At 55.4% G+C, this 16,966-nt stretch overlaps 7 protein-coding genes across 7 annotated transcripts; 3 read left to right on the top strand and 4 right to left on the bottom strand.

The window, feature by feature from the left end:
• Nucleotides 1-1,013: 1,013 nt before the first annotated feature.
• SODALDRAFT_113400 (hypothetical protein) lies at nt 1,014-1,775 on the bottom strand. Its single transcript, XM_028606572.1, has one exon. It carries the CDS (start codon nt 1,622-1,624, stop codon nt 1,181-1,183), a length of 444 nt encoding a protein of 147 aa, XP_028468979.1. The 5' UTR covers nt 1,625-1,775; the 3' UTR covers nt 1,014-1,180.
• Nucleotides 1,776-1,927: 152 nt separating this feature from the next.
• Nucleotides 1,928-4,195, bottom strand: SODALDRAFT_307756 (hypothetical protein; the record flags this gene model as incomplete). The annotated part of the gene is made up of 3 exons (XM_028609073.1): nt 3,921-4,195; nt 2,339-3,762; nt 1,928-2,197 (listed from the first exon to the last, which is right to left on the bottom strand). The coding sequence occupies exons 1-3, from the start codon at nt 4,090-4,092 to the stop codon at nt 1,928-1,930; spliced, it is 1,866 nt and encodes a 621-aa protein (XP_028468978.1). The 5' UTR covers nt 4,093-4,195.
• Nucleotides 4,196-5,423: 1,228 nt separating this feature from the next.
• On the top strand, nt 5,424-6,252 carry SODALDRAFT_113370 (hypothetical protein). The gene is made up of 2 exons (XM_028606571.1): nt 5,424-6,038; nt 6,120-6,252. The coding sequence occupies exon 1, from the start codon at nt 5,622-5,624 to the stop codon at nt 6,003-6,005; it is 384 nt and encodes a 127-aa protein (XP_028468977.1). The 5' UTR covers nt 5,424-5,621; the 3' UTR covers nt 6,006-6,038; nt 6,120-6,252.
• SODALDRAFT_330882 (Galactokinase) lies at nt 6,151-8,304 on the bottom strand. Its single transcript, XM_028611315.1, has 2 exons — nt 7,483-8,304; nt 6,151-7,384 (listed from the first exon to the last, which is right to left on the bottom strand). Exons 1-2 carry the CDS (start codon nt 8,154-8,156, stop codon nt 6,418-6,420), a joined length of 1,641 nt encoding a protein of 546 aa, XP_028468976.1. The 5' UTR covers nt 8,157-8,304; the 3' UTR covers nt 6,151-6,417.
• A 1,932-nt stretch (nt 8,305-10,236) lies between these two features.
• Nucleotides 10,237-12,543, bottom strand: SODALDRAFT_376871 (hypothetical protein; the record flags this gene model as incomplete). The annotated part of the gene is made up of 8 exons (XM_028614854.1): nt 10,237-11,264; nt 11,323-11,379; nt 11,615-11,667; nt 11,766-11,843; nt 11,952-11,968; nt 12,031-12,148; nt 12,216-12,234; nt 12,334-12,543. The coding sequence occupies 8 exons, from the start codon at nt 12,541-12,543 to the stop codon at nt 10,476-10,478; spliced, it is 1,341 nt and encodes a 446-aa protein (XP_028468975.1). The 3' UTR covers nt 10,237-10,475.
• Nucleotides 12,364-14,507, top strand: SODALDRAFT_330878 (hypothetical protein). Its single transcript, XM_028611314.1, has 2 exons — nt 12,364-13,228; nt 13,287-14,507. Exons 1-2 carry the CDS (start codon nt 12,707-12,709, stop codon nt 14,292-14,294), a joined length of 1,530 nt encoding a protein of 509 aa, XP_028468974.1. The 5' UTR covers nt 12,364-12,706; the 3' UTR covers nt 14,295-14,507.
• A 159-nt stretch (nt 14,508-14,666) lies between these two features.
• Nucleotides 14,667-16,527, top strand: SODALDRAFT_113276 (small glutamine-rich tetratricopeptide repeat-containing protein 2-like protein). Its single transcript, XM_028606570.1, has 2 exons — nt 14,667-14,864; nt 15,017-16,527. The coding sequence occupies exons 1-2, from the start codon at nt 14,862-14,864 to the stop codon at nt 16,049-16,051; spliced, it is 1,038 nt and encodes a 345-aa protein (XP_028468973.1). The 5' UTR covers nt 14,667-14,861; the 3' UTR covers nt 16,052-16,527.
• Nucleotides 16,528-16,966: the final 439 nt, after the last annotated feature.

The raw sequence follows: 16,966 nt of genomic DNA, 5'->3' as shown, positions 1-16,966 counted from the left end.
ACCGCGTGAGATGGGCGGCTCTGGCAAGTGAAAAATACGAATGAAAGACGTAAAACAAAGTGAAAGGAGTGGCTGGCGTTGCGAAGACCCTTTCTGCACTATTGATTCTAGGGACTTTGGGGTGACGTCCGGCAGCTGAATGATCCCCGTCATCCCTGTTTCTTCGGCTAGTCTGGTTATGGAATAGGGAATCAGCAACAGCCCAGGCGGCTTTCGACAATGGACCCATTTTCGCGGAGGTGCCGGCGTCGGAACCACGATGAATACCCCCTGTCCTGCAATGTCTCGGACGAGGACGAGGACGAAGACGACGACGACGACGCTTATGTGCGGCTCGAGTTGACAAAGACAAGGATAGGATCCAAGCAGTGAATGTGGATCGAGGACCTTATTAAGGGAGAACACGTACGCTGTGAGCCAAGCGGCACAGAATCCACCAGACGTTTATATTACCTTCGGAGTACACCGTACGTGATGCCCAACTACCTACCCTCTGTTCTGCGCCCTGAGGTTTGCGGCTACAATCTCCACATACATGTTGGTTCATCCAAACAGAGAAGGTGGTTTTCGTAAAGGGAGAAGCCAACAAGTCATTGTTCAGGGGAGATCCGAACGAAAGAAAGAGAAGGCAAGGAAAAAAGAAAAGGCTCCCCCCAAGAAAAAGAAGAAAAAAAAAAAAAAGGGCTGGGCGCCAAGTCCCAAAAGAATGACACTAGAACGACGCTAGAATCACGCTAGAACCCCTTCCCCCCCCCCCCCCCCCCCCCCCCCCCGAGTCTAGCCGGCGACTATTGTCCGTGGCTTGCGCACAGGCCACAATGGGATCGGCTCCTCCGTCCTCGGTAACGGAACGGTGCAATTCATTACCAAGTACTAATAATGACAGTACAAAATTCCCTTGTCCCAAAGAGTGTCTTTATTGATAGGTGCCGCCTCAGGCATGAATCGTCCTACTGACCGCTGACGTCCCGTCGACTTCTGATTTTACCCAGGACCCGACCTTGGGAAACCAGGTCGCGTCGTCCAAGATAAAAGAAGTCAACGGCACCGAGTAGCCGCTTATCTTTTACCGCTGCCGCCGTTGTCATACAGAAATGTGGCGTATGGCGTGCGGCGTGAAACCGCTTGTTGTTCGATCTTCATGCGGCACATCCCAAATTCATCCAAAATTTGCCAATCTCTATTTTTCTCCTCGCGGTCTGTCCAGCTCGACGGGGCGCCGAACCAACGGCTGTCTACCGTATCCAAGCCGATACTGCCCCAAAGCATGTATATGATATATCTGTCTATTTCTTGCCTGCTCCAGCCTAATGTACATCCATCCAGGCTCTTGATGGCCCGGTTTCCTTTTCCACTTTCCTCCGTCCCTCTTCTCTTCGAAGCCTATAAGAGTATAGCACTCGAGCTCTTGGTTCAGCTGCCACCGCTTTCGTCGATTCGTGAGTCTACCGTATCGGTGTGATAGATGGTAAGACGTGGGCGAAACGAAGAAGCTCACGGCTCGAGACAAACGCCAACAGCAAAGTCCCATGGGTATACTGGAAAAAGAAATAAAGAAAAATGGAAAGAACGACGTTTTGCGTGCCAGGCAGGTGCGTCCTGGGAGATACGAGATAGGCGACATGAAAGAAACAAAAAAGAGAAAAGGAAAAAAAAAGGAAAGGCGCGGCCGGCTTCAAATGATATACATAGGCCAAGAAAAAGGTATGTCTCGTTCGAGAGACGCGTTGTGCAGGCATTCGAAGTAGTGCCGATATGCCGCTGTAGTTTTACGCCGTAAAGACGGGGGCTTCGAAAACGTTTGCATCGAAGCGTGCCGGGAAGGCAGAAAAAAAGGAAAAAGAAAAAGAAGGAGAAAAAGAGAAAAAGAAAAAAAAAAGAAGAAAAAAGAAAAAAGAAGACAAAAAAAGGTCAAGCCCGCAAATCTTTAATAAAAGGCACCCGGGTGCTCGCCCATCACGCGCCCCTCCATAGCAGGCGCCACTATCGCCGTAGGTGCATGTAACGAGCCGTGATGATTCCCGTACGTCGACGAGAAATCCATCATGGCAGACGGGTCCTCCATCTCGACGTCGGGCGGTTCGGAAGCCTCGTTTGTCAGGTGTCGCAGGCCCTGGATGCCATCCGGCATGACCGTGCCGGGGGTGTGGTGCGGATGGGACCTGACGTGGGCGTCGTGGCGGGAGTACAGGGGCGACTGTTGTTCTTGTGGCACGCCGGCCAAGCCGTTGAAGAAGTGGCCCCGTTCGTGGCGGGTCGGCTGCTGATGTGGGTGAAGAGGCGGGGAAAGCTGTTGCGGATGACTACTGTGTGGCGATTGGTGGGTATGCGATGGGACGTGGTGGTGGTGGTGTTGTTGTTGTTGTTGTTGTTGTTGTTGTTGTTGTTGTTGTTGTTGTTGTTGATGATGATGATGAGTAGGAGGAGGTGGTGGAGGATGGTGATGGTGCTGCGCCAGCGGGTTCGATGTCGGCCTCGGCTGGTGCAGCTGCAGCGGGCGCATGACGCGCTGTCGGCTCGGGGCGTACACCTTGCGCTGGGAGGCCATGTACTGCGCCAGAGCCGGGTTCGCGCCGCGGGAGATACGGAACGAGAAGGGGTCCGTCGAGGCATCTTCGGGCGGCATCATCGCCGCCATCATCTGATGCCTCGTCTTGTGACCCGGCATGACGTGCTGGCAGGTATCGGCGACGGGGACGACGAAATCCTCCCGGAACTCGCAGGGCGCGTTCGGGTCCGAGCCGAGGACCATGGCGTACTGGATCAGCAGCTTGACGTCCCCGATGTGTCGGCTCTCGAGCCTTTTCCTCAACACGACCGACGTCTGCGGGTCCCAGCGGAGGTGACGGAGGTTGAGGTCGAGGCTGCTGCCGGCACCGCCGCCGCCGCCCCCGCCGTTCCAAGCCGATGCCTCGTTCCAGGCGCCGACGACGTGGCTCTGGCGGAACAGGTTCCGCATCCTGGCCGAGTAGGACCACTCCCCGCCGACGGCGCCGTCGTCAAAGTGCTTCACGACGTGGGCGACGTACTCCTTGAACACGGCGGCGGCGTCGTCGTCGCCGCGGGCCTCGTACAGCTGGGCGCATTTCTCGAAGCCGCAGGCGAAGACGACCTGCGGGCAGAGGTTGACTTTGGCCTCGTCGAGCGACATGCGCGACCCGCCGTGGGCGGCCTTGAGGTGGGTCTTGTAGGCGGCCTGCCAGTCGAAGACCATCTTGCAGCCGCGGTGTTTGCAGTGCCATTGGGCGTTGACGTTGTGGAAGTCCTCGATGTGGCGTTTGAGGTCGTTCTTGCGCGTGCATGTCTTGGTGATGTCCTCTTCCCTGCAGAACCCGCACATGAAGACGGTCTTTTGCTTCGTCGCGCTGGAGTGCGAAGGCGTTGTGGTCGTGTCGGATGCCGGGGTCGCGACGTGTGAAGAAGACGACGACGGGGTGTCATTCTGGTGGTGGTGGTGGTGGTGGTGGTGGTGCTGGTGGTCATCGGTCTGGTACGGAGTGGATTTTGTAGAATGGCCCGAAGTGTGAGTATGGGTTTGCGCGTCGGCTGCAGTGGCGGTGGAAGAGCTCCGAACCGCACGGTTGGTCGATCGACGGGTTAAGAGTTTGGCGCCGCGCGAGACGTTGGAGATGATGCTACCGGTGATGGACGACGCGTCGGATGAGAAGGTCCTCACGCTTTGGGTGTCCCAGATGCTGGATGAATCGTCGGAGAGGATGGAAGATTGCGCGGCACTCGAAATGATGGATGCTCCGTCAGATTCTTTTTTTTTTTTTGGCCTGTTGTCAGTGTAAAGGCGAGAGAGGGGTGGCGGGTTCGAGGGCAGGCGATCACCACGAAGAAGAAAAGGGGGAAGCGAATTTAGGATAAAATAATGACAAAATAAAATGAAGAGGCAACAAAGGGGGATGAGAACTCACGAGGTGTCAGCTCATCCCGAATCAGTTTGCTTAGTCCATTATGACCATAACGACTCAACAAATGTTGAACCATTTGTCGGTCCAACACATCTTGATGGTCTGACGGTGAGACCTGTTGTCCACTCTGCTCAGAGGAACCATCGGTCCCGGGCCAAGACGATGTTGCGGACATGATGGGCGGTCATTCACCCCCAGGATCCGACGACGCCGCTTCGTCGGGTTCGGGGTTGGGTGTTTCTGGGTCGGGGAGCGGGCGCAGGCGGCGGACAGGCGGGCGTGGGGCTTCTGTTAGTGGACAACAGGCAACCCAGGCCCTTCAAAGAGCAAGCGGCGACGGCGACCGCTCGTCCAGAATGCCAAAAGACGGGGCGCCGGGAGGGGAAGTTTTTTTTTTTTTTTTTTTTTTTTTGCGACGGCGCGGGCGCTGAAAATGGCGGGGGACTAAAAGAAAGAAAAGAGGGAGAAAAGGGGCGAAACGAAAAAAGGGGTGGGAAGGGGAAAGAAGCCAAAAAGAAGAATCAGCGAATGGCACTGGCAAGGGCACTGGCACAGGACAGCAGGCTATGTAGACTCGATGGATGAATGAGAAGAAGCAAGCCGAGAGAGACAAGTCTACTAATGGGCTGGCCCAAGGCCAAGGGTGACAGGGGGGGGGGGTTGGTTTCTCCTGGGATATGGCGCCGAGGAGCCAAGCGGGTGAGACAGCGGCGACGCACCGCACCAGACACCAGACTGCTGATCCCAGTCTTCCGTATTCGTAATAACAAATGAAAAAGACGTCAGGAACCCCCCGATAAAGTCTTCAGATGGATTCTAACCGTCCGTGGCAACGTTAATGAGGGAGAGGAAAGGATCGTGGTGGGGGGGGGAGGAGGAGGACGAGGACGAGGAGGCCAGAAAAGGGTCTAGGGTCTAACATGTATAAGAATAACAACTACTTCATGGGAATGCGTAATAAGGCTAGGTAATACGATCCATTTCCCCAATTTACGGATAGCGTGGGTATATGTACGTGGTGAATCGTGATGGTGGTCTCCCAAGATGCAAGCTGCAACACGATGATAAGGGGGAAGTGCGGGAAAGGGAAAGCACTGCTCACCAAATAGGAACTCGAGCCCAGTAATAAAAAGTACCCCTTGATGGGCGATGCGTGTGCAGGGTCTCCAATCTGATTCGTCCACGCCATGATAATAGATCTGGTCGTCGCAATGCCAGTCTATTCGTATCGAGGTGAAGATGGATAAGATAATGCCATATATGTAGGTGTTGCGTTCAGCTTTTCCCACAGTTGTTTTTTCTTTTCTTTTTTTTTCTTCTTCTTTTTCTTTCAATTCTTCCCCGGCATCCGTCGCACAAGAGGGGGAGGCTTCCAACTTTTACGTGATACAAGACGGTGATGCCATCGACGATGCTGATAACAAGCTCCTTGGGGGCGGACCCGAGGCGAAGCAATGGCCCTGCCCTTTTAACAGGCCACATCCCGGTCGTTGACAGGACTTGGGGGTACGGAGTACTTTGAACTCTATCAGCCGCTGCCGTGAGTCAGCTTTATCATTAAGGCATGTAATACAAAGTACAAAGTACAAAGTACAAAGTACGCCACGTAAGGTACCTTACTTTGTACAGGACATCAACCTTCATTTCCTTTTTTTTCGGACTTTATTTCTTTACTTTTCGCTTTTGCTTTTGTTTATTTCTGAGATGGCATCGGCGAAAGTCAGTTGGACCTTTTTTTCCTCCTTTTTTTTTTGCCCTTTTTTGCCCTTTTTTGCCCTTTTTTTTGCCCTTTTCATCCGCCTTCTCTTCCGCCGTCTCTTACTTTTCCTAAATTCACACCCTCCCTCGACGAATCGGTACTTCACACCGGGGTGGGAAGATCAAAAGATAACGCCCCGCCGTCCCAACGAATCACCGACCCGCCCATATCGAGATCATCGGGTCTCCCCGTATCTCCATGCCCGGGACAAATCCATTGGCCGTTTTCCAGGTTTTGATGTTCTGATATGTGACGCGAAAGGCAGGCTTCCAGAAGAAAAGGAGAAAAAGAGTGCTTGCAATGGCTTATTAGGTTTGTCTCTCGATTAGAAATAAAGATACCTTGGACCAGGGAAACTCGAGGTACGTACTGTCCCGTCCAGGTTCCTGCAGAATCCTTACCCTAGATAAAACGGTAGCAGCAGTTCCCTGACGGTCCTGCAGGTTATACCTGTACACAATTATCTCGATCAATTTACCCTTCAATTTTGACCCGATTCAACGGTTACGGTTACGCTGTATCTGACAGGGGGCGGAAGACCGCGACTCCAGAAAGACGGCCCATGCATAACGTATCGTGTTGTATCGTATCGTATCGTATCGTATGCCACGATAGGCAAACGTCCAAGACCGTTTAATGAATTCACTGCCTGAACAGGCAGGTAAACGGAACGCAAGCCCGCCTGATAACGTATCTGGTGGCAAAAAAAGAAAAGAAAAATTCCCATCGATTGCCCGCCGTTCATACCGCAAGAGACCCTTCTTCGACCACGAATAATGCACTTCCGCTTCCGGGCCCACTCTCCACCATGGCCTCCGCCCTCTGCTCGGCCGTCAGCTCCTTCTTGGAAAAGTACTGCCCCTCCCACGCCGCCTTGACGGCCTCCACCTTCTCCTCCGGCACCAAGTGCACGCTGCACCCTCCCCACCCGGCCCCGGTAATCCGGCTCCCATAGGCCCCGGCCTCCAGGGCGATGCGGCAAATCTCGTCCACCTCGGGGTGGCTGTTCTCATACACATCACGGCACGACGCGTGCGTCTCGTTCAGCAAGGCTCCGAGCTTGGCGTTCAGCGCCGTCGTGTCGGGACTCCGATTCTCGCCCGCCGCCCCCGAAGCAGCCCCCTCGACGAGGGCCAGGAACTCGAGCGTGCGCAGCGCCTCACCGTAAACGTGCAGCGCGCGCTGCCGCAGCTTGAACCGCTCGGCCCGGATCGGGATCTGCGTCGTGAACTGCGCCTCCAGCTCCGCCACCGTGAGGCCCAGCACCGACGCCACCTCCTCGCGCGTGTAGCCTTCTTCCCGCGTCAGCGTCTCCTTGGCGAGCCGGATGAGCTCCCTGAGCTGCCCTTCCTGCGTGCGCCACTCCGGGCCCTCCCCTCCCTCAGGGGCCCGCTGGTGGTAAAAGTACGTCTCGTGGAACCCGTGTAGGCTGGCGCCCAGCGGGCTGTTGTCGGCGGGGAGCTGGGTGCCAGGCGGGTTGAGGACGGCGTGGAGGTACGAAGCCGCGAGGGTGCACTCGACCACGCGGAGGTTGTAGTGGATGGGACCGGTGACGTACTTGTTGGACGTGACGAACGATTGGGCGACGAGGAAGACGAGGGACGGCTTGGCGGTGGGGAAGAAGACGGGACGAGCGGTGAGTCGGGGGACGAAGGAGACGAAGAGGGCGGCGCCGCGTTCAGAAAAGACTGAAGCCGACTGGTCCATGCTGGGAAAGTGGTGTCAGCCGTCAGTCGTCAGTCGTCAGCCGCCAGCCGCCAGCCGCCCGTCGTCCATCCTCAAGTCGCTGGGAATATGGGGACCTACCCTCCGGAGTTGACGCCAACGGCCCGTTCACTCACGATGGCCAGTTCGGTGAGCTCGGTCTTGTCGACCGCGTCGTGCCCGTTGGCCTTCATGACCGCGAGAGCGGAAGACGTGACAAAGGCGGCGCTGGAGCTGAGACCGGCTCCGATGGGCACGGCACCGTCCACGACGATCTTCATGCTTTTCGGGCGAAGGCCAAGGCCCGCTGCCTGCTCGTTCTTGTGCTCTTTCTCGTATTTCGTACGCAAGAGCTCGAGCGCACCGCGAAGGCCGCTCTTGAAGTAGTTGGACCATTCGTGCTGGGTGGCGTCAATTTCGACCGGGCCGTCTACTGGAACCTCGAACTCTCGAGTTGGGTATTTTTCGGGGTGAATATTGGATATTTGGATCGTAAAGGTCGAGGACGACGTGTTGGACGACGGGTCGTCGTAGGCCGAGACGGCGAGGATGGTGTCGGCAGTGATGGCCATGGGGAGCACGGAATAGAGGGAGTAGTCGATGTGTTCGCCAATGATGTTCACACGGCCGGGAGAGCGAGAGACGAAGTCGGCCGGGTGGCCATGGAGGCCCTCAAACGTGGAGAGGAGGGCGCTCCATCTCTTGGACTGGGATGAGAGGGTGTCTTCGGGGTAGATGTCTCGGAGAGAGCGGGCGACAGGCACGGGGCCGGCCATCTTGGCGTACCTCAGTCAACGAACTGTCGCCTTGGTCCTTGATTGCTGACGGAGTAGGAGAAGTGAGAGAGGGAGAGAAGAAAAGGAAAAGAAGAAGAAGAAAAAAAAAACCCCCCGACGAAGAGACGAAAAATGCAAGTGAACAGGCTGCTCTGCCAACGGGCCCACGATGTGACTTTGATGTCGGGTGCGCGGTGCGCGGTGCGCTTGTAAGGTGTGTACGGTGTAATTACCTGTGCAACCCCCCTGACCCCGCGATGGACGTTGGGCCTGAAGCAGCGACAAATAGTTGGTCTTTTACCCCGCAATGGGCCACCCTGCAGTACTTAAGTACATAATCAGTGTTCTGTCGGTGGCGGACTACCTAAGGTACCTAGGTAGGTAAGACGAACAGAACCCCCGACTGTATGATCGCTGACTCGGCACAACGTAGTGAGTAGGTTGCGTGGAAGTTTGATTACTAGGTCGTTCGTCAGACAGACATACCACAGACCTCAGAAGTTAGATCTTGGCACTAAAAACAATCTTCACTTCAGTTGTCCCGGTATACCGGTGAGCTTCCTCGATGGAAAAGCAGTGCCTCGCGACAACATTAGCCCGCACACCGAGACTGTGGTTTACAGAGGGGAAATGTATCCGAAAAGATCATTGGCGGCTTAGCCTATGGGATGACATTATATTTTAAAACTTATGACTTAAGTGTCAACTTGACCGTTGCCAGTCGTGGTTGACATGTCCATAGTCCAATACCCCACGCGACTGTATTGAGAAGCCTGGTCACCGATTCGGCGCAGACAATCATGTCGCTAGCGAGGCGAAAGGAACAAGTTACAACTTGAACGAGTGTTATTCCTCCCGTATTATGATGAGTAGTCGTACTGTGCACACTCTTTTAATCATCCATGCCCCCAAATTATCATACGTTTCTCAGTCCGCTCGCAGTCTCGAGATCTCAAGATGACCTCTCTCGACTGGAAGAAGGTCGTTTATTTTTGCTGTGTTTGTCAGTCACAAGCCCTGAAAAAAAAAATGAAAAAAAAGGAAAAAAAAAAGGAAAAAAAAAAGGAGAACAGAGATGGCAGGTAGACGAGAGAAGACGTACGGGCCGTACGGGGCAGTTGGGGCAAGTGCAGCTGCTGCCGCAGTTGCAAGTGCCAGTGTTAGAGCATCCGCAGTCGCCGCCCATGTTGACGAGTTATAGATTGAGAAGGTTATTGAAGGTTATTTCTGAAGTTGGTTTGCGTACAGATGGAATAGGATGGATTGAATGTTTCAACTTGAAATGATCGTAGTCAAACCACTGACAAGGTCGCTCGAGCGGTCTTATATAGGCTCTTCGCATCCCGGAAGTGACGTCGATGAGTTGGATCAGACGTGCACTATTTACCAATGCGGGTAAGGTAGGAACCAATGAATACAGTATAGATGCCTTGGCTGCCTCATCCAACAGAGTGCCCTTTGTTTCTGATCGTCTCCGTCACTTTATTATTACGTGTACCTACCTAGTGGAAGGAGCTGGGGAAGATCGTTACGGATAAAACGAGATTCTAGCATCTCCACATGGTATCGCCACCGGCCGTAACGGATTGGCCTTGGAGGAGACTAAGATACCCTAAAATGTGGGGTAGGACAATAGTCAGGGTATATAAGTGCAAAAGTGATGAAGAATCAGCGCTGGAGTCGGGTCGGCCTACTGAATTAGTTTCTTGCCTTTTACCAGAAACTACCATGGGTTGCCCGCCTAACTCCATATCTAATCTTTGGAACCCAAACGCTCTGCGTTCGACTCAGAGTTTTGCATTTTTTTTTCTCTTTTTTTTTTTTCTCGCTGAAACGATCTCAATTTTGATTTTAAAGACCCGCTGTCGACTTGCTCTGCCACAAAGATGTGTCCCACGCATGCTGTAGCAAAGGAACATGAATCCAGGCATCGCTTTTCGTGTTTTCCTTAAGTATATTCGCCCTCCCTCCGTATGACCGATGACCGATGACCGAGTAGCCCTACCGCCCTTCCGTTTCCTCGCCTAGCAGACGTGACTCGTGAGCCATGGTAGGATGCATCACAGTCTAGTCAGTCCATGTTGCGATGGTTGCCATTCTTGACCGATAAAGATACGGCCGCGTGGCTTTGACATCCGGAAAGTGGTCTCATCAATGCATCTCGTTCGCGATTCCAATCTAGCCTTTAAATGTCAGCGTGGTTGCTGGCTTCCCAGGACGATTCAAACATACCTTACTTACCAACCATACTTCTCATCCAGTGCCTTACCGACCAACAGGTATCGTATCATCATATCATCGCTAACACCATCCACAGCATCACTCATACCAGCACGTCTTCGGCCGATCATCCGACTCCTTCGCCTTCCGGACCAACTCGTCCCTCGCCCGTCGCGTGGCGACCACATCATCATTGGCGAGCATCAGCACGCTGACCCCCAACCAAGACTGCATCACCGGCCGCGGCACCACCCCCGCCATGGCCGGCCGCACATTCTCGTACGCGAACCCGAGCAGCTCGGCCGTGAACCTTCCCACGTCGAACTGGTTGAACGTGTGATCCGTGATGCCCTGTGTGCGCGCCAGGTGGCGCCTGGCGCGCCAATACGCCATGGCCGCCCAGACGTACGTCCGCCGGGCGGGCGGCGCCGACGCCGCCGTGAGCCAGTCCAGGTACCGCTCCATGTACGGCGCGACGTGTTCCGGCACGTGGATGACGCGGACCAGGCCGACCAGCTGGGCCAGCCGCCGCACGTCTTGCACTGGGACGCTGTCGTACTCGTACTCGACCGGTCGGCGCCGCAGTTGCCGGAGTCGGTACATCGTCCCGATGTCCCCGCGGCGGGCGTCGACCCCGGCCCCGACCCCGACCCCGACCCCGCGGTTCCAGTATAGGTCCCAGTGGAACTCCTCGCCGTACTCGCCGTAGGCGGTGCCGAGCTCGTAGTTGGCGTAGTGCACGTCCTTGGGGAGTTGCGATGGGTACTTGTGTGTGGCCCGGCCTTGGAAGATGGGGAGAGGGATGGATATGGCGATGTAGAGCGCTCCTGGCAGGAGGTCTTGTTCTACTTGTCTCGGGTGCGTCTCGGGGTCGAAGATGGTCGTCGGCTTGTATAGCGTCATGTTGGGCAGGTAAGGGCAAGATATCGTGGGGTGGGCATGGCACTGTGATGGCGATGTTAATCTTATCCTTTTGATGCCAAGCTGATTTGCGAGTGAGATGCTGTGTCGGTGGCAGGGAACAAAGGTATCCAAGGTAAATAGAACCCGGGGTATTATGTGTGCTGGGGTGAAGTATCTGGTCTGTTGATCTCAGGAAGGGAGCTGAACAGAGTACGGAGAAAAGCTTTGCTGTTAATAGGCCCGCCTCCTTGGTTTAGGAAGGAAGGGTAGGTTATTACAATAAAATAGTAATATTCCAGGAAGGAACTTGCCTCCATTCCTTAAATTCTCGTCACCTGTGTAAAAGGCAAAGGCACATGCTCCTCTTGGGCGAATTCACCACCATCAGCTGACTACGAAATAGAGCAGTGCCTGCCCTGATAAGGAAGGCACGTTGAAGTGATGATCTGGCCTTTTAGGAAGACTGGTTCATGATCATGTATTCACTATGTGCTGTGGCACCAAACGGGATGAACATGCCAGGACGTTTGTCGGTGTAACTCATGTGTTTCCCGCGGCGGGTGGCTCGCTCCACAGAGCATCTTAATACAGATGTAACCATTCAAGACTTTTTCAGATTGGCTCTGCCTGAATCAAGTACGACTCGGAATATCGCTTGATCGAGGTTGTGACCTGTTGTCCGGCTCCGACTGGCACGATGCGGGTGTGCGCAAAGAGCATGCCTAGGCCATGTTCATCTTTTCATCAACACAGATCAATGTTGTACTTGTAGCAGAAGGAAACATGGGCATTAGCATGACGTTCTAATTCCGTCCAAGTCACAGTTTCAAATGCTTCATCTCGGGCCATCTGGTTGTACCCATAGTCGCCTCGTCATGGACGTGGTTTGGAGATGGAGTACGGAGTTATGTAAGCGCCGCCACTGAGTCACGCCACAGCGCCACAACTCCAACCACTTGTGATGCTTCCATATACCTCGGTATCACTCCGCATTTCGGTACATACCTTACGTAATACGTCCTAATTACCTTACTCATTAGGAGTCAGCCTGAACCTTGAAGCGAAGGCCGGTCGGTTGTGTGATGTCAACGGTCCCTGAAATGCCTGCCTCATACATCGTCATCTCGCCGCTCTCAAGCTTGGATTCTTTTGTGATTGCAACTTTACTGACATCTATACTGAGTCTGGGAAGGAAGGCGGAATCTTCACCACTATCACGCAGATACACGAATTTTATCCATCCGCTATCGTCTCCGTCTGGCATGGTCTACCCAATCTAGAACCCCCCCCCCCATTTCTTGGGATTCCATCCCCCCCTCGACAACCACTGACGTCCGGCGCGCGTTGGGACGAATTTTCGACCGGATAATACGGGACCCTCCGATTCCTCCGTCCCGTCCATCTAGTTTACCTCTTTCACCTTCAACATGTCTCCCGACCGCGCCGATTCTGCTCCCGAGGCATCAGCACCAGGGCGCTGCTTCGTCTGTCTTGGCGACCAGGAGGGCTCGGACGAATGGGTCAACCCATGCCCATGCTCTCTCGAGGGCCACCAAGAGTGCGTGATGAGCTGGATCTCCGAGCTGGAGCGCGAGAACAAGCCCTTTGAGTGTCCCATCTGCAAATCGAAAATCACCGTCGACGAGCCTTTCGACCCGGCCCTCGCCATCAGCAACAGGATATACAAGGCCTTCAGCAGCGTGTCGCCGTTGGTTCTCTGCAGCGGCGCCCTGTCGGGCCTATACGTGAGTCTGACCGCGTACGGTAGCGCCGCCCTGTTGGTCTTCGCGGGACCTGAAGGATACGCCCGGTTCTTGCTCACGGGGGATGCGGACCGTCCGGTCTTGAGCCTGCGTTACATGAGCTTACCCCTCATCGCGCCGGCGTTGATCGTGGGTCAGACTCTCCCGTCGCTGGGGAATTTCTTCTTCTTGCCCCCGACGTCCATAGTGAGTTTTCCTTTCCTTTTTCCTCTTTTCCAGAACTAGAATCACTAACAGAACGCAGTACGGCATGTTCAGCTTGGCTCACGACGAGAATTTCATATCTTGGCCACCCTCACCAAGCCTCGTCTTCGCCACTTTCCCATGGATCCGTGCCTTCTACCGCAATCTTTGGCGCGAATTCATCCGACCTTTCGAGCTGAGGCTTGACAGGAGGATAGCGGGCTTACCGGAACGGGAGCCGCAGGCGAATCAAGGACAAGGGCAGGGCCAAGAGCGGGCGAGAGACGACCAAGAACACAACGGCGGAGGAGGCGTCGGCGGCATCGTGGGGTTTCTCGACGCGGCAATCAACCTCCTAGACATTCCCGACGTGGACCTGAACGTGGAAATACAGGAAGATGTGCTGCAGCCGGGAGAGGAGGACCATCCGTTGGAGATGGAGATGGAGATGGAAATGAGGGTGTTCGACTTGGAGTTTGACACCGACGACGAAGAACAGGCCGAGGCAGTAGAGGCGCTCGCAGATCGTGCCGCCAGGGCTGCCAATGATGGAGAACAGGGCGAGAACCAAGTGAATCGCGAGGACGATGCGGCGCCCGCTCCTGTGGTCCGCCCGGCACAGGCAGAGGCGCAGGATCAGGCGCAGGATCAGGCGCAGGATCAGGCACCAGCAGAAGCGCCAGCAGAAGCGCCAGCGCCAGCGCCCGTCGTTGCTGGACCAGCCGACGGCCAACGGCAGTGGAACGTCCACACCAGTCTCCGCGACATCGGCAACTCGCTTGCCGCATCACTTCTCCTGCCGGCCATATCTGCCGGCGCAGGCGAGCTGCTCCGCCTCGCTCTTCCCCGACACATGACGACGCCTTCACTTTTGAGTTGCCGCCGGCCCGGTCTGCTACAGGAGATGTGGGGTCGGAGTCTAATCGGGGGATGCATTTACGTGGTACTCCGCGATGCGTTCAGGCTTTACACAAAGTATCGCAGGGCCGTAAACAAGCCGCTGCGTAAGGTACGGAGTGTGGAAAGGAGAAAGGGAGGGGCCACTGCCTCTTCATCATGGCAAAATTGAATGAATCCGAGTGTCCGTATGGTGTACCTAGTCCTATGGACACTGGAATGCAGGTAGGGGCAGGGGCAGGTGTAGGTACGCCCATGGATGACACATACGTGTAGGACAGGATAAGCGTCTGGAGCGGGCGGGAATTCTTAGCTAAGAGCGATGACGGGTCTTCGCTGTAATCAAATCTTCACATAATGACAACAAAAGCGCCAAAGATGACACGGTAGTTCAGTGAAGAATGTTGCCTCTCCTGAGCCTGCCCCTTCCTCTGAGATACATGGTCACGTGTTACCATATGTTTTGTCATGCTACGTCTCGGCCAATTACATGTCAGGGATAGATAAGGATTTGACAAGGGACTGTCATCTGGCCCCGCCTCCGGGGCTGTGGTACTGTGTGCGTGGTTGTCGCTCCTGGGATAGAACCTTCCAGTTGCAAGCCGTCACCGACAAGGAAAACATATCCGTACCGATCTACGGAGTGCATTCTGACATCAAGACATTCCCGACGAGGAGCTTCCAAAGGACATTTGCACCGTCACCGTCTTCCTGACCCCTCACAAACGGCCTGTTCAAAATGGTAAGTCCTCCAGGATCCCTCCCCACTCCCCGTGATGCTATCTGTGCCCAGAGCAAGAGTTCTACACGTGTACCTCAAACTTGTGATGTCCTAGACCCTCATCCCCTTTCTATTTCATGACCACTGTGAACTGGAATCACTGACTCATGGAGTTCAACATACAGGCCACGACTTCGAAGCAACGCCTGGCGCTGGCGATCTGCGACTTCCTCTCGAGGTCAGCCAATGATGGCACTCTCCCCGCGGATGACAAGGAATCCATGGACGTGGCGATCCAGTGCATCGCCGACTCGTTCAAGGTGGACCCGAACGACAAGAAGGCGATAGAGGACGCCGTGGGCAACCAGAACCTGGCGCAGATCTACGGGGTGTACGAGAAGCTCAAGAAAGCGACGCCGTCCTCTTCCGGTAGCAGCAACCCGACAACGTCAGCGTCGGCGTCGTCGGCGTCGGCGTGGGCGTCGGAACCGACAGAGGAGCAGAAGAAGGAGGCAGACGCGCTGAAGAGCCGCGGCAACGCGGCCATGGCGAGCAAGGACTACGCGGCGGCGGTGGACCTGTACACGCAGGCGCTGGCGGTCACGCCCCGCAACGCGGTGTTCCTGTCGAACCGGGCGGCGGCGCACTCGGCGGCACGGGACCACGAGCTGGCGCGGGCGGACGCCGAGGCGGCCACGACGCTCGACCCTTCGTACACCAAGGCGTGGTCGCGGCTCGGCTTGGCGCGGTTCGCGCTGGGCGATGCCAAGGGCGCGGCCGAGGCGTATCAGAAGGGCATTGATGCGGAGGGGAACGGCGGCAGCGACGCCATGCGCAAGGGCCTGGAGACGGCGAAGCGAAGGGTGGCGGAGCTGGAGGCCGAGGGGGCGGCGACGGCTCGTAGTGCGAGCCCCGGTGGTGCGGGTGCCGGTGCGGGTGCGGGTGCCGGTGGCATGCCCGATCTGGGCTCCCTGGCGAGCATGCTGGGCGGCGGGGCCGGTGGGGGCGGTGGCATGCCCGACTTTGGTCAGATCATGAACAACCCCATGTTCGCGAGCATGGCGCAGAATCTTATGAGCAACCCCGACCTCATGAGCAACCTGATGAGCAACCCGCGGCTCCGGGACATGGCGGAGCAGTTTGGCAGTGGAGGTGGTGTGCCGGATATTGGGAGCCTGATGCAGGACCCCAGCATTGCCGAAATGTAGGTTCTTCCCACCCCAACTCTCCACCTATTCCCCACCTTTCTTCTTCCGCTCCTGTTGGGAGGGGTTGATTTACTGGCATGATATGATAAATACTAACGTCAACGTCTACGAACAGGGCGCGGTCTATGATGGGCGATGGCGGCGGCCCTGGAGCTGGCCCGAACAATGGAGCTGGTCAGGGTGGATCGGGTGGACAGTGAAGCAAGTTTAACCTTTGCCTACGACATACGGGCGATATGCGAGAATGCGTCAATGAATATAACCAAGAGTTGCTGCGTTCTAGTGTAGCATTCAAGTAGGCATGGTCTCGAAAAGGTTATGGCTTTGCGGTTGGGCCCCTTTCCCTCCTAGGTGCTTTTGTGATGTGGTCGCCCCACCGTTTTACGGGCAAAATAGCATTCTGTACGGGCGCCTGAGTACCTTAAGGCCCTAAATTAATACTTACGGTATGTAGTCCGTTATACCTGTAATTGCAATACCTTGCCATCCGTATGTCATCCTTCACTGCAACTGTCTCTCTCACATCACCCGGCCATAATGGATAGACCGCGTCCCAACCCCATTTAGCTCGAAGACTACGCGTATCGGCAGTCAAAGATTATCGACTACACCTTGGGCAATGCCAGACTCGAGGCTCGATGTCCGCTCGACAACGGCCGTCACTCCCTACAACCGACGCATCCAGTGGGCCAACTAGATGTGCTTTCCCTGGAACTTATTGTCGACATACTTCTTAGACTGGATCTGCCGACGTTGACTTACCTCTCGGCGTGCGAATCACCGTGCAATGAGCCTCGTCGATTCACTGCATCATTACAGAATGGTGTTTGATCACTGCCCCGACGTCCTTCGTGCCGTTATCAGCATCGAAGCAGATCACTTTGACTGCTGGACCCTATACAAGACACTCACCAC

The sequence above is a fragment of the Sodiomyces alkalinus genome (genome assembly GCF_003711515.1).
Source record: "Sodiomyces alkalinus F11 unplaced genomic scaffold SODALscaffold_2, whole genome shotgun sequence".
NCBI classification, from domain to species: domain Eukaryota; kingdom Fungi; phylum Ascomycota; class Sordariomycetes; order Glomerellales; family Plectosphaerellaceae; genus Sodiomyces; species Sodiomyces alkalinus.
This window is presented reverse-complemented; position numbering and strand designations above follow the sequence as displayed.